The 15,282-nt window shown below is 40.8% G+C and overlaps 1 protein-coding gene across 1 annotated transcript in view; it reads left to right on the top strand.

Moving 5' to 3' along the window:
- The window catches only part of LOC137297624 (vacuolar protein sorting-associated protein 16 homolog), a 31,284-nt gene that overhangs the window by 14,315 nt on the left and 1,687 nt on the right, over positions 1-15,282 (top strand). Inside the window, exons 9-22 of the mRNA XM_067829499.1 lie at positions 3,889-3,963; positions 4,259-4,353; positions 4,658-4,734; positions 5,290-5,415; positions 6,170-6,297; positions 6,582-6,726; positions 7,263-7,397; positions 7,607-7,715; positions 8,174-8,274; positions 8,748-8,852; positions 9,791-9,868; positions 10,138-10,307; positions 10,901-10,997; positions 14,868-14,971. Coding sequence (XP_067685600.1) covers positions 3,889-3,963; positions 4,259-4,353; positions 4,658-4,734; positions 5,290-5,415; positions 6,170-6,297; positions 6,582-6,726; positions 7,263-7,397; positions 7,607-7,715; positions 8,174-8,274; positions 8,748-8,852; positions 9,791-9,868; positions 10,138-10,307; positions 10,901-10,997; positions 14,868-14,971 — 1,545 coding nt within the window. The remainder of the gene's footprint in view (positions 1-3,888; positions 3,964-4,258; positions 4,354-4,657; positions 4,735-5,289; positions 5,416-6,169; positions 6,298-6,581; positions 6,727-7,262; positions 7,398-7,606; positions 7,716-8,173; positions 8,275-8,747; positions 8,853-9,790; positions 9,869-10,137; positions 10,308-10,900; positions 10,998-14,867; positions 14,972-15,282) is intronic.

Below are 15,282 nucleotides of genomic sequence, written 5' to 3'. Positions count from 1 at the left end.
TCTCCAATAAACTAAAACAAGGAGACAACGTTTCAAGCGCCTGTTCATCCCATTATTTACTGAGACACCTACGGAAGTATCACGCAACACTATCTCAGTATGGATGAGAGTCGTTATACTGAGGGCCTACAAATCAGCAGGACTTGAACCTCTGTGAGCTTCCAATCCACACGAAATGAGAGCCTTGGTGTCGAGTCTTGCTTTACTTGGAGACTGTTCACTAACAACTATAATGGAGGGCTGCATTTTGAAACCAAATATGGTGTTTGCCAACCACTACCTACAGGATGCCGCCATGGAGAACATCACTGGCGTTCCCCAATTGGGGCCACTTGTCGCACAACAACGAATGATTCCACAAAGATGCTGAGTTTCACTCACCCTTTTATCATGTGACCTCCTGAGACCATGATGCTCTGCGGATTATAATTATAATCTTGAACATTCTTGCATTGGTGATTATGACCCTGTAATGAATATACTTGTACATGGAAAAGGGTTGCGACTGGTCTTGATAGATATCTTGACATACAGTTGCATTAGACACTAGCAGGATGCTAGCTGATCTATATTTCATCACATTCCAGTAAATGAATGATTCAAGAGATGACAAGTTCAACTGGATGTGATCCCCTCCATCTGCCGTTATAGTTTCCGAAGGGTGGGGTTTGGGGGAGTACTGGACGTACTTAATGGCAGTTAACAGAAACCAGCGTCGCCAGATTCTGAGTCATGAGTCAGGATAACCAAAAACATGTAATTTTCTGAATAAAATTGATAATTTATATTTGTCCTTATCCTGTCTCATGGTTATTGCTTATCTCCTCTTCCCTGGTGAAGGTAGTGGAACACCTGAAATCAGTTGAAGTTCCCTTCCAAAAGAAGGAGATGTAAAATGCACTCATCTACGTGTAGCCTCCCCCTTCCCTCGCAACAGGTCATGTGACCTGCCATACTCCTCACTCTCTCCTTATCGCCTGACAAGGGTGGCTGGTGTTGAAGTTTTTCAGTTATTTCGGTCCTTTGATTATATTTATGTTATACGGTATTTGGTTTACGTATATGTATCAAAATTTGTTTATTCGTGATTATTGTGTGTTGATATAGCACGTGTTTCGTCAACTGAGACTTAGTCTCCGTTGATGAAATCGTTTTTACAGTGTAAATTACAGCTGTCAGCAGTTAACCCACTTTTAGTTTCTCCGGCATGTAAACCTTTATGTTCTTCCACTATTTGCCTTGAATTTTACAGAAATGTGTCTGTTTCAGAATTTATTGTATAAATTCGTTCTTTTCACAGGCTTGCAAGGGACAGGCAACGTCAACTTTCATTATTCTTATCTAATCAGGTGATTTAGCTTCGGGTAACATTTTTTTTCTCCATTAAGTGGAGAATTTCATTCCAGTTATCAGTCAGGTGTGTTCCCGGGGTTATACCTTGGGTCCAGCGATTTGTCCCCTAGACCACAGAAGAGTACTTCATCGTAGCAGCCAAAGAAGTCCAGATCACAATTGTCATCAAAGACAAAGTCGCCTGCACCGAAGTCGTCAAGGGTCAACATTTTGTCGAAGAAGTCCTGGGGTGATGAGCTCGTCACTCTACAGGAACGACATATCTACTATGAGCCACCGTTGATGCAACATGAGCTTGGAAGGTGGACAGCTGCTCCCAGATCAACCACGACTACATCGTCACCGCTCTGGATCGTAAGACAACATAGACTTCGTCCTGTTGCTGTCCGGAGACAGATCCACCTACATCGAGTGAGTGCAGCCACACGGGCAAGTGTGCTCGCGTGAGTGCACCTGCATGGATGAGTGAGTGAGCCAGCATGGTACGAGTGCACTCACTTGGCACTCACAGGTCTACACGTCAGTGAAGAAGATCTTCATCAGTCCCAGCTCATCAAGGGCACCATCAGCACTCGTCCCCTTCAGACTTGGACTCTCATAAGAAGGATCATCGGCATCCATCGAAAGTGTCGCACTCATGGAAGGATGAAGACAGATACTACTGATTACTGATACTACTGAAGCCCTCTTTTCGCACTTGGAAGTCACATCGTGGATCATGAACGTGGAGCCCTCCATCAGAGCACCAGATGTAGAAGAGGCATACAAGATCATCAGCAGTCCCCACAACGATCTTACAAGATAGACAACATTCAGACAGGCTTGATTTAGACTCTCATCTCAAGTTCAGCAATCCTGCGAACAAGGAAGAGTAAATGTTCCTGTCAGCTTTCGTCACTCAGAAGATAGATCAGCAGTTACATCCAAACACCTCGTCTCAACTACTGCGGGACTGAATCTACTCCCTTGACAAGATTGAAGAGGTAACAAGGATGATTGCCCAAGACTTTAGAGAAGTCATGATGATCAAGTCCATCAACACCAGAGTCCAGAGAACGAGAGATAAGAAGTTTAATAGGTAACATTGAAGATCAAGGTTGGAACGGCTGGAGTTTTCCACACTCAGCTGTTCCCATACAACCGTCTCCAATGGATGAATGTCTTCAACTCGACTGGAAGAAGCGGGGAATTCTCAACACCTAGAGACAAGCTACTGATGATCCAGACGGACAACTCAACAGTAGCCTTCTACATAAACAAGGGTCAACGAGACTTCCATCTCTATTACACCTTTCTACTCTTCGACATGGTCGACAGTCTGAATCTCCAAATAAAAGTATCTCACATACTAGGAGCCCGCAACATCTTGCATATGGCAGACGCCTTATCTTGCCCTCTTCGTCTGTCACCAACAGAGTATATGCTGCATAGAGACACATTTCAACTAATCAGCTCTAGGTTCAAATCACTGCAAACAGACTTATTTGCAACAAGGTTCAACTAACAGACAACAACCTTTGTTTCACCGGTACCAGATCCGTTAACTTGGGCATCAGATGCTCTTGGCATCTCGTGGGAAGGACTAAGTGCATTCACGTTTCCTCCACCAGTGTTGCTACCAAGACTCATTGAGAAAATCAGACAGCTGCCGGGTCAACCAGACAGACAGTTCCTAATACCGGCCTTGTGTTGGACTTGGACCTCATGACTACTGAGACAGCTGAAGGCAACATATCTGCAGATAGCAGAATATTTATGTCACTTACGACATATCTCAGTGTAGATCAGAGCTGTTATATTGGGTGCCTAAACCACAGCAGGATTGGATCCTCCGTGAGCCTCCAACCCACACGAAGTCAGAGCCTTGGCCTCTACACTAGCGCTACATGGGAACTGCTCACTATCAACTATAATGGCATGCTGAATTACTTAATTCACGTGTCGGGTGATGTACAAGGAGAGAGTAAAGAGCATGGCAGGTCACATGACTGTTTGCGTTGGAAAGGGGAAGCTATACAAGGGTGAGTGTATTTTACGTCCACTTCTTTAAGAAGGGAACTTCAAGGGATTTCAGGTGTTCCACTACCTTCGCCAGGGAAGAGGAGATAAGCAATGAGCATGAGTCAGGATAAGTATAAAATATCAATTTTATTCAGAAAATAACGTTTATCCTGACTCATAGCATCAAGCCCTCCCAACCACCTTTCTCAGGCATGCTGAATTCAAAGTAATTCTCATGTCAGACTCATGAGGTTTTGGAGAAAGTGACAAACATGCCTGGTCATGTGACTGTAATGACAGGAAAGGGAAGCTGCAAAGGGGTGAGTGTATTGTGCATCTGCTTCAAATAGAAGGGGATTTCATGCGCTCCGCGATCTTTGCATAGAGGGAGGAGATAAACATAATAAGCATGAGACAGAATAAATATGAAATATCAATTTTATTCAGAAAATTACATTATCTAAGTGGTGATGTTTAAAAGAAGCATTCTCCAGAATGTGCCCTGTATTGTTTTATTGCATTGTCTATGTACAGGTGTGGCAATGGTGCTGTAGTGGCGATGTGGGACAAGCTGATGGTTGTGGTCGGTCCAGACAAAGACTGGATCAAGTATCCTTTGTGTGTTCCCTTGTAGGGAATCTGTGTCAGCAGGGTAGTCACCATCAGCCAGATCTAAAAGTGGATAATTGACGTTTGCTCGCTTGCTCGCTCACTCACTTACTCATTCACTCACTCACTCACTCACTCACTCACTCACTCTGTGTCTGATGTGAAATTGATGAATTCATCAGTCTAATCTCAATCGTCATCCTATTTTACATGTTCAAAGTTTAGGGTAAATTCTTCACTATTGAAGGATTTCAGTTTTGCTGTTCATAGGATGTTTCTCCTTCACCCAGTTCAGATACAACTTTGACAGCCCAGTCTCTCTAGTACAGGAGGAAGATGGACTGAGGATATTTGGGGATGATGTTCATGAATTTCTCCAGAAAGTACCAGGTAGGTACAGATTGTCATTGGACCTTTGGAAGGAGGGCATGGAGTGAAGCCACATGACCATTTCATCAGGGCTGTGGTCAACAGCACAGTGTGATTCCAACATGGCTAAACATTCCCTGTTCCCTTGACAATTACATGAACATTCTGTTATTTCTTCGGATGAAAAGCATTGTTCAACATGTTTTGTCTTGATATGTAGACATTATACAGTAAGTCAGACTGTGTTTCCAATTAAACTCAGTTTGTTCTATGAAACTCTGAAGACATGTTGTATGTATGTCCTATGTTGGTTTCTTTGCTCCAGCTGTGACTGAGCAGATCTTCAAGATTGGATCCATGGAGCCTGGAGCCATGTTGTTTGAAGCATCAAGGGAGTTCCAGGTGTGTAGCATGCATTTAGCCACCACACCTTACAACACTACAAGGCATGTGTTGTGTAGTGGCCATGTTTATATATCTGAAGAAAAGTATATTATAGTTTGAAGACAGGATGTAACAGGTTATTAGAGAAATTACAAAAGATAATGATAGTGATCTAAGAAGGAGAAAATGTGTGGATTTTTTTTGGTCTGTAACATTTTTTGTTATCCCAAACTGTTTCATGTTTAACTGATGTTGGCCAGTTTCATAACACTCTTGTTTTGATGGGATTATTTGTGTTAAAACTTGATAAAAGTCCTATGACACTCATAACTTATGTTCAACATAACCATATCAGCATAAACAGAATCATTGTACACAGTGGAAACTGTCAAAACCAGCAGCTGTCCAACCTTGTGATACAACAATACGTGTGAGAATGACAAAAGTAGTTCACTTCTAGTCAGAGGTAACCATGTCAGTTCTACAATCCGGCATACTGTGTAAACTGGATTATTTCTTTAGTCCCGATGAGTGCCAGTTTAGACAGCTTTAGACATATTTGATGTTTTTCAGAAACGCAGCCAGAAAGCTGATGAGTATGTGAGGATGATCAAGGACAAACTGGATATTGCAGTGGACCAGTGTATAGAAGCAGCTGGGAATGAGATTGAACCAAATAAACAGAAATTACTACTTAGGGTAAGTGAGAGGAATATTCACAGAAGGACTTTTGTAACCTGTTTGTATAGAGAGAGCCTGTAGATGTTGGAGAAATAGTATTTGATGTTTGTATTGACTTACCATCGTTGACAAAAATAATGTAGGAGAAAATATTTCAACATTTGTTGTTGCCCTCTGAGTACAGACCGGTGTTATTATCTTAACTGGTGGTACTGACCTAGTGTTGTGTGATTCTACATACAACCCACATGTCACAAATCAAAAGTAGTTCAGCAGCGTTGTCGCAGAGTAGTTGCCTTAGTGTTTCTAGGGCATCTGCACTTCCCTTAGTCTATGCAAATGACTCTGTTCGAAACATGCCTTGTTCACCCAGCAGTAAGTTAGTTAAAATGATAGTGTTAACGTCTAATATCTCTTGAGCTGCGTAGGGGCGATGGGGTCGCCTAGTGTTTAAAGCATTTGCTTTCCATGCCAAAGACCTGGGTTCATTTCCCTGCTTGGGCACAATGTGTGAAGGCCTTTTCTGGTGCCCCCTGCCATGATATTACTGCAGTATTGCTTTAAACTATACTCACTCACTCACTCTTCAATATTTTGTATACTCCCCATGGAGCTTAGAATGAAAAGTGAGCACTCACTGATCCAGGACCACTGTAATAATGGTGATCTCTCATGGTGTAATTTGATAGTTTTGCCAAATGTGCTATTCAGATTTATGTTAGAATTTGTAATCATTCTCTTTGTACTGACTCGCTTAATCTCCATGTTCCAGGCTGCTTCATTTGGTAAATGCTTCTTGACGGACTACCGACCAGAGGCGTTTGTGAACATGTGTCAGATGCTGAGAGTCTTGAACCAAGTCAGACATCATTCTGTTGGTATTCCACTTACATACTTACAGTATCCTTTTGGCAGAGCTTGTGACAGTTTCTGTTGAGTGACCTGCAGGATAATTGTTTTTAACCCCAGCAAGAGACTATAGTCTTGTTTGTATTAATATTATATTTTCCCCAGATATATCTGCTGACTGCATCTTTCCTTCAAACCCCTCTTGACAACATAGTGGTTTGAGTGTATGTCATGGTGTCACTGGATTTACTGGTCCAATGCTAATCAAAGCCTAAAACAACAAACAAATATTTTGGCATTGTCTTGTGTTCTTCATTTACCTTAATACCTGTAAGACTGGAGCACCTGTCTATGCCGGTGCTCATAGATCGACTAGTTCTGCGGAAGTTCTTCTGTCTGGCTATCAAGATCTGTCAGTATCTGAAGATTCCAGATGCAGAGGGCACCAGCAGAATACTGGCACACTGGGCTTGCTACAAGGTAGGGCCACGCTTCTGGACTCACACCGTTAACACTGACCAAGGAACACTGTACAAGTTCCTGCTGATTTCATGATGCAGAATGCTGGGATCTCATACATTAATAACGGTGACGGTGGTATGGAGTAGTAATTATGTATGCTTGGCCAGTAATTGGAAGGTAAATAGATAAATCACTGGTTTGTCAGGTCTGCTTTTACAGGAATCTGTCTGACTGCTGACATGTTGCTGTCTGTGGTTAAAAATAGGGATTACTTTAGCAGTTGTAACTGCATTTTATACATATTAATGTGACTGGTCCTAGTCTGTTGTCGGTATACAGTCCTAAAGATGTTGGACATTGCTCATTATGTCAATCTCTGATTTGGACCAGAATTGAATAAATGCATACCAGTGTTATGTTGCTATCATATGTTTGTGTGTAGGATAAAGAAAGAAACACGCAAGATCACTTAGAAGTTCTTTTCTATATGGTTTTATTTAAAATCCCATCTGTGAGTTTCCTGCAGGTAACACATCCTTCACTGTTGTGTACAGGTGCAACAGAAGCATGAGGAGGAGGACACTCTGGCTAAAGCCATTTCCCAGAAGCTGCTGGATGTACCAGGGGTGTCCTTCTCAGAGATTGCCAGCCAGGCTCTGGACCAGGGCAGGAAACAGCTTGCCATCAAGGTTACTTTGTTGTACAATGCCAAATACAAATAATGGTAAAGATAAGTGAGTTGCCTCCCCTACATATGCTTGGAAAGACAACCAAACCATTGAATTATAGTCCCCTCCCCATTTTATCATAGATCATTGTGACAGGTGTCAACATGACATTTTCAGGTAGGATGAGGAGTTAAGGATAAAATGCAGTTGCCTCCCCTTGACTGTTTCAGCTGCTGGAGTATGAGCCTAAAGCATCTGAGCAGGTTCCTCTGTTGCTCAAGATGGACCAGGATCATACAGCCCTTGCTAAGGCCATTGACAGTGGAGATAGTGATTTAGGTACACTTACACTGTGAACCTCATGTCATCTTAGGCTGTTTCAGTAGGGATGTAGGGGGGCTTTGAGGAGTGAGGATGGTAGTGGTGGAGCCTAGTATGTGAAAGCATCCACTCATCACTCATCAGTGCTGGAGAATTACTAAAGGAAGCATACAGTAATGCTCACTCACTTATGTGTGTTCAATCACTTGTTTGAGAGGATAGAGTGCCTTTTGTTTTGATCCCTGGTGGTATCTGACAATTATAAATTAAGTCATGGTACATATTTGTTTTCAGTTGTTTTCATTATTGTGTTTGTGCAGTAGTCTTTCAGTCTTCAGTAATTCTCTAATATATAATAGATCACAACATATTATACAATGTAACTGAAGTGGAACATTTGATCAACCCATGTGTTACTTTTGGCTGTTTATTATTTTATGAACTAATAGTTGTAAGAACCATCGATTGTGTTTCAGTATATACTGTGCTGTTACGACTGAAGGAGAAGCTTCAGAGCAGTGGAGACTTCCTCATGACAATACGAACCATGCCTATTGCCTACTCCCTCTATATACAGGTAGGTACATACTGCGTATTCCCTTTAACATAGCAACTGTTACACTGAAATAGTATAGTTGCCATGTTAATGCTTCTCTTCTGTTGTACTGTTAATAATATAGAAGTTATGTTAACCCCTCCCCCTCTTGTACTGTAAGCACTATAGCAGTCTATACCCCTCTATATGGTTAACTGCTTTCCTCAGTTGTACTGTTAACAGTGTAGCAGGCATGTTAGTCCCTCTCCGCTGTTGTACTGTAAGCAATATACGTGTAGTTAACCCCATCTCCCTGTTGTACTCTTAGCAATATAGTTGCAATGTTAACTCCTTCTCCTCCCTCTGTTCTGTTCCAAACACTATTGTTGCCATGTTAACCTCTCTCCTTTGTTGTTCTGTTAAGAATATATCAGCCATGTTTATTTCCCCACTCTCCTGTTGCAACAAGGCATCAGCTAAACTAACCTAGCTCACATACCTCCTCTCCTCCACAGTTCTGCAAGCAGCAGAACCCAAAGCTGGTGGAGGACCTGTACTACCAGGAGGACAACTTCCTGGACAATGGTAACTGCAAGGTCGTCAGGAGCTTCCAGGAGGAGGTACGGTCAACTCATTATACATTAAATGTTGTACATTGTATGTACTTCTTGTACACAGGACTTGTTGTATGTCGGGACCTGTCTAGTCTGCCACAGCTGCCGGTACAGAGGTGGAATATTACTTACAGAAGTTGTAAACAACAACATTAAACAAATGGACACAATGTGACATGACACAGTGGTGTGTTAATCTTATCAGTAACTGGTTTGTCTGATCTTGTCCTGTGCTTGAATTGTAAACAGGCTGCCATGCACCATTCAACCCCAAACAAACAAAACAGCAAAAGAAATGTGTGTGAGATGTTTAGGAAAAATCTGCTTAGAAAATCTTATGGTCAAGCTGCATTAATTCAACGTAATGTTACTTGGTACTTTGTGGTCTTCAGAGAGTCTTTATGGACTATGCAAGCCTTACAACAATAACTTTAGAAACATGGATAGGTTAACCGGTGCCAGGATTTCAAGTGAACCAGTATGAACTGTATTGAGTACTTTGTTGTAGGTTCACCTGTGGCTGAGTATAGATTAGTAGTTTGTTGTGGACACTGTAAGGTTCTTGTTTCCATCTGTAATGGTTCATCTGTGTCTGTTGAGTTCTATTTCCATCTGTGATGTAAGTTCATCTGTGTCTGTCAAGTTGTATTTCCATCTGTGATGTAAGTTCATCTGTGTCTGTTGACTTCTTAATCCATCTGTGATGTAAGTTCATCTGTGTCTGTTGACTTCTTAATCCATCTGTGATGCAAGTTCATCTGTGTCTGTTGACTTCTTAATCCATCTGTGATGTAAGTTCATCTGTGTCTGTTGACTTCTTAATCCATCTGTGATGTAAGTTCATGTGTATCTGTTGACTTCTTAATCCATCTGTGATGTAAGTTCATGTGTATCTGTTGAGTTCTATTTCTACCTAAGTAGTATGTTCACCTGTGTGTCCTCAGATGCTGGAGGACAGGCTGAAGCGACTGGAGGATGCCCAGAACTGCTACAGCAGGGCCAAGAATGACTTTGCTGCAAAGGTGTGTATTTCTAGAAGAGTAGTTATAAATCAATGTGTCAAACTGTCAACCAGCCGGTAGCTGCTTACACCCTCAGCAGAGTAACTAAGTTTTAGGCCACTTTTAGCAATATTCCTGGCTGGCTGGGGACTCAACAGATGGGCTTCTCACATTGTGCCCATGTGGGAAATCTAAGTCAGGTCTTTGGCGTGGCAAGCAAATGCCTTAACCACAAGACTAGCACAACCCCCAATTATTGTTACTTTTTATGTTATACTTTCTATCCCCAGCAAACGGAGGACCAGATCAAGCTACTCAAGTTCCAGCGGCGTCTGGAGGAGGAATACAACAAGCCATATGTAGACTTGTCCCTCCACCAGACCATCTACAAGTTGACAGTGGAGCAGATCAACAAACCTGCAGAGCAGCTACGCAAGGAGTTCAAGGTTCCAGAGAAACGGTCAGCATCTTGTACAGTAATGGTTGTAGCTTATGACAGCAATGGTTGTGTAGCTTGTCACAGGAATGGCTGTGGTTTGTGACATGGTTGGTTCTATTTTGTGACAGGAATGGTTGTGGTTTGTGACATGGATGGTTCTAGCTTGTGATATAGATGGTTGTGGTGTGTGGCATGGATGGTTCTAGCGTGTGATATAGATGCGTGTGGTTTGTGACACTGACAGTATCAGCTTTTGTCATTGATGTCAATGATTGACTTGAGCATTGGTTTAGTACGATGTAGATACAGGAAAGTACAACCCAGTTTGCTTAGTCCTTGTTTGTGAATCACAACATCGACATCATTGATGGATTGACAACTCTTTCAGTGTTTAATCAGTATCATGATACATTTATAGATTATTTTTTCCATGCTTGATTAGAATGCCAAACATGCTCTGATTTTAATTCTAGGTTTGTCAGTGCTTTCCACATGCTTCTGAGATTTCACTTTCGCATCTTCATCCCTTTTGGCTTTCCAAAGGTTATTCCATCACTGAGCAATGTATATGACAGTACATTTATGACCGACACTTGTATTTATCCACCATACAGGTACTGGCTACTGCGTATCAATGCCCTGGCAGAGGCAGGAGACTGGGGCGAGCTGGAGAAGTTCTCACGGACAAAGAAACCACCTGTTGGTATGGAGGTAAGTGACAGGCTTTGTAACATATCACGTCCCAAATGATTATGCTCATCTCAGCATATCCCATTGGGGAGGACCCAGCTTGACACTAGTGAGTTGGAACCAGATCCAGGACTTAACTGTATGAGTGAGTTTGGTTTTACATTGCTTTTAGCAATATTCTAGCAAACTCACAGTAGATGACACCAGAAATGGGCTTCACACATTGTACCCATGTGGGCATAGAAGCCCAGGCCTTTGGTGTGATGAGCGAACACTTTAACTCATTAAGCCCTGGAGCCGCTCCACTGCCCAACACCTGGGACCCCTCGCTGACTGCCTGATTGCTGCAACGAGGCTAATTAGTGCTAATCATGCCTGATTTCCCTGGCAGGTCTCGGATATGACAGGAAACTGTCTAGTCTCACAAACAAGTACTGATTATTTAATTGTGTCGTAAAGATGTAAATGGAAAAGAGGCCGATGTGAATATATATATTACAGCATTTCATGTAATTTATTACATGTATCTCTTATACCCCTTTGCCAGTGTGTGCTGTATTTTTATCAACACCTATGCGGTCTTTGTACGTACGTCTCTCTCATCGTATTGACTGAATTATAATATATTATTTATAATAGAGTTATAATAGAGGGCAGGAGGGGGGGGAGGACTTGCATTATAATCGTCTACATTTTTTGCCAATACATTGCTTGTGCTTACTGACTATTTCATGGAAAGTATCAATAGGTGTGTAAGTAACATGGAGCATAGAGAGATTTATAGTTTGTCACTTTGTTCATCTTAACTCAACGCTGCAAACATACATCACCATTCATACACAAACATACTGCATGATACATTTATCATTACTCGATGCTAAACAAAGCTTCCCGTCATGTGATGGGATAAAATATCCCAAATGTAACGCATTATATCGCAGTTACTCATTATATTGGCTGATACTTTGACCAATCGTATCATGAGAACCTGTCAAAAAGGAAGGGCAAGGTGACGGGGCGTGGCCTAAATTTCTGAAGGGCACGTTTGGTCACCCAGGTTGGATACATTGATTTTTTATTGTATTGTTGACCAGTGGATATGTTGTGTTTTAGTACTATCATGTAACAACTTGTGTATTGTCTGATATCGTATCGCTATCAAGGTTCACCAGATTGCACCCATTTGTGCATATACAGTACAGAGAATGAAGCGTACGTAGCACCATCAAATGGGTTGTCCGACAAAATAACAACACATGTTTATTTTACGTTTGTCCAGGGACAGTCCGTTCAATAAGGGAGTAGGGGCGTGGCTACGTATAAATTCTACCGGAGACTGTTGTTTCAAGACCAAAAGTAGCGCTAAATAATCTTATTACTCTAGTCTGAATGATGATACGCAATACCATGACTAATATGCTATCCTGCTTTTACTGATGATGGATCAACGGAATTAGTTGCTACACGTGATAATTACAGAGAGGTGTCAAGAAACATTCAATAGCACATAAAGTAAGGGATTATGTAAGTGTGTCTTTCTTCACACATTTTTGGGTTCTTTGTATGTAAGACATACTTAAACCAAATGATGTCCCTCTCATATCATTGTGTGAGATTAAATTGTTCAAAACATCTATGTCAATGGCAGGAAAGACGAATTTATGCACATGCCTAATAATCTATGACAGAAGCGTTTTCGCTGATACATTGCTAGTGTATATTGAATATTTTAAGGAAAGTACTAATAAGCTAGTCTTACATATAACAGATTCACAGTCTGTCGCTTTGGTTAATCTAGATTTAACGCAGAAAATATACATTATCACACGAACATACATGCATACATATTGTATACTGTTATTCCTTGCACAAGACAAAGGGTCATGGGATGGGCGTCATCAAAGTTCCCAAATAGGTCGTTTTGTATCTTATCTGTTCAATATACTCCCTGATTTGTTATCTATGACCAATCGTATTATGAGATACCTGTCACATTGGAAATAGGTGATTGGGCGTGGGCTAAATTTCTGAAGAGTACGTTCGGTCACAAGACAGCTTGGATACAGATTGACTATTGGTTAGATCGTTGACCAATCGATATGCTAGATTTCGGTTTTATCAACTCTAGCTATCATGAAAAGTTTGTGTATCGTGAACATACATAATCGTAAGGATGCCTGAAATGTACATGTAGAACTAACAAGCAATTTGACGAGTTTATTCTTCTTTGAAGCGCTCAAAGCTCTACAATCCAATTATTTTTACCCCGGATAACCCAATCCAACCAATGAGTAGAGATAGTATTTATATGCATATAGTTTTTGCGCACACTACTTGTACATCAAACATAATGGCTTGCTGAACATTTCAATATAATCGGCACATTGTTACGAATAAATATCATAATTCAAGTACATGTATTATGGAATTAAAAAAAGTAACACGATACTGATTTATTGTGATGTATACACTTGAAGTTGAATCTCCCCAAATATTTATGAAGATGGGCATACTTATATTTGTTTTGAAAGCAAACGAGTTCAGAAGATTGACAATGGGCGTGACTCCACAAAACAGGTTGTCCAATGATGTAACAGCGCATTAGTTTGTTTTACACTTGTCACGTGACAAAAGTTTACCTGTACATGCATTCAGCCAGAGGCTGTTATTTTGAAGTTGAAAGAGGTGTTCACATATTTCATTTAGTGTTGTCTGATTGAATGATTATACGCATCAATTCCGTAACTGATATATTATCCTCCTTTGACGATGGATCTGATACATGTGATCATTACACTGGATAAGATAATTACAGAGATCAAATACAAACGTTTCTTACACAATGTTTATGTAAATTGCATTGAAAAATCACGTTTCAAATAAGCATGAAACATCTTGAACAAAATACCCCAGTTAATTTTGTATGGTTTATGTGTACTATATATGTATATTATGAGTAGATGAGTAGATTGCTATTTATGTCTACAATTCATTATATGAACTATTACAACGAATGAATGAATGATTTAATTTAGAAGAAGGTTTTGTAACCTTGTCACCGTTAATTCAACGAATGTGCAAATATAGTATCTTAGTATTCACTCCCAGTGACGAGTAACAAACACGTACCTCCTGTAACAACATCTCATAATCCCTTTTGTCGCAGACATGTGTTCATTTGCCTGTATAAGCCCCCGACATTGCAAGCAATTGTTATCAAAACACATTAATAGTTCTTCTGATTAACACAGAAAGTAACCTCTCTCATAAGAAAGGCTAATCTTTGATTTTACGAATTTAAAATGTAAAACCCCCAATACGCAGCTCACGCTGAATGAGAGGTGCTTTTTATTACCCCCAATACGCGGCTCTCGCTGTGAGAAGCTAATTCATTTGCCGCATATATGCGGCTCTCGGCCTTAATGAGTTAACCACTAGGCTACCTCTCTGCCCGACTAGCTTTATCAGACAAACAAAGGAAGTATGTAAATAGATACAAATGCTGACATGAGATTTGCTCATCTGAACCCACACAGGTGTTGTTCAGGAAAAGTTTGCTCAGGGTTCTGTTCTGTAATCAGTTTGTCATTGGTGTGGATGTCGTATTCAAGGGTAGGATTTGTTCCCAGTGTCCAGCTTTTTACCTAAATCAGGAACCCATGGAAGATTCTGGAATTTGTCACCATAGATATGTGTTGTCATAAATGGCCACACAGGTTGTCAGACTCCTCCACATGGTTATTCTCACTATACTCCATAAACATGGCTCAAGACACACTCACTACTTTACTCCGTTATTGCATAACTTAATTGTCTCATCTGGACTTATTTACAGGTTACTGTATAGTAGATGGTATATTCCTCTCTCGGACTGTACTTTATGCATTTCAGGTATTTGTCGAAGCATGTGTTAAACTACACAACAAGCAAGAAGCCCAGAGATATATGAACCGGGTTGCTCCAGACAAGAAGGTCAAATGTCTCCTCAAACTTGGGTTAGTACTCATGCAATATAGAAAGTATCAATTACTTTATTTCAGTATTCAGTATTATGGCTCGAGGGTGATTCATACCTGAGGTATTACTATGTACATGCCAATACGTGAGTATATGCCTTGACAGAAGGCTTTTCAATATGTCTTTAAAATGAACATGACACCTGTATGATTTTCTTATTTAATTTGGAGTAAGGTTGGGGATTTGATTTGCACATAACATCTCTCCATCATATGACTTGTTGTCTTACAGGTAGCCAAATCAATAGAGGTTAGTGGTAAGCTGAAAAATTCCATCCCTGTTTTGTACC

This window comes from Haliotis asinina, chromosome 10 (genome assembly GCF_037392515.1).
Source record: "Haliotis asinina isolate JCU_RB_2024 chromosome 10, JCU_Hal_asi_v2, whole genome shotgun sequence".
NCBI lineage: Eukaryota > Metazoa > Mollusca > Gastropoda > Lepetellida > Haliotidae > Haliotis > Haliotis asinina.
The sequence above is the reverse complement of the archived record's forward strand: the minus strand, read 5'-3'. Positions and strand labels throughout refer to the sequence as shown.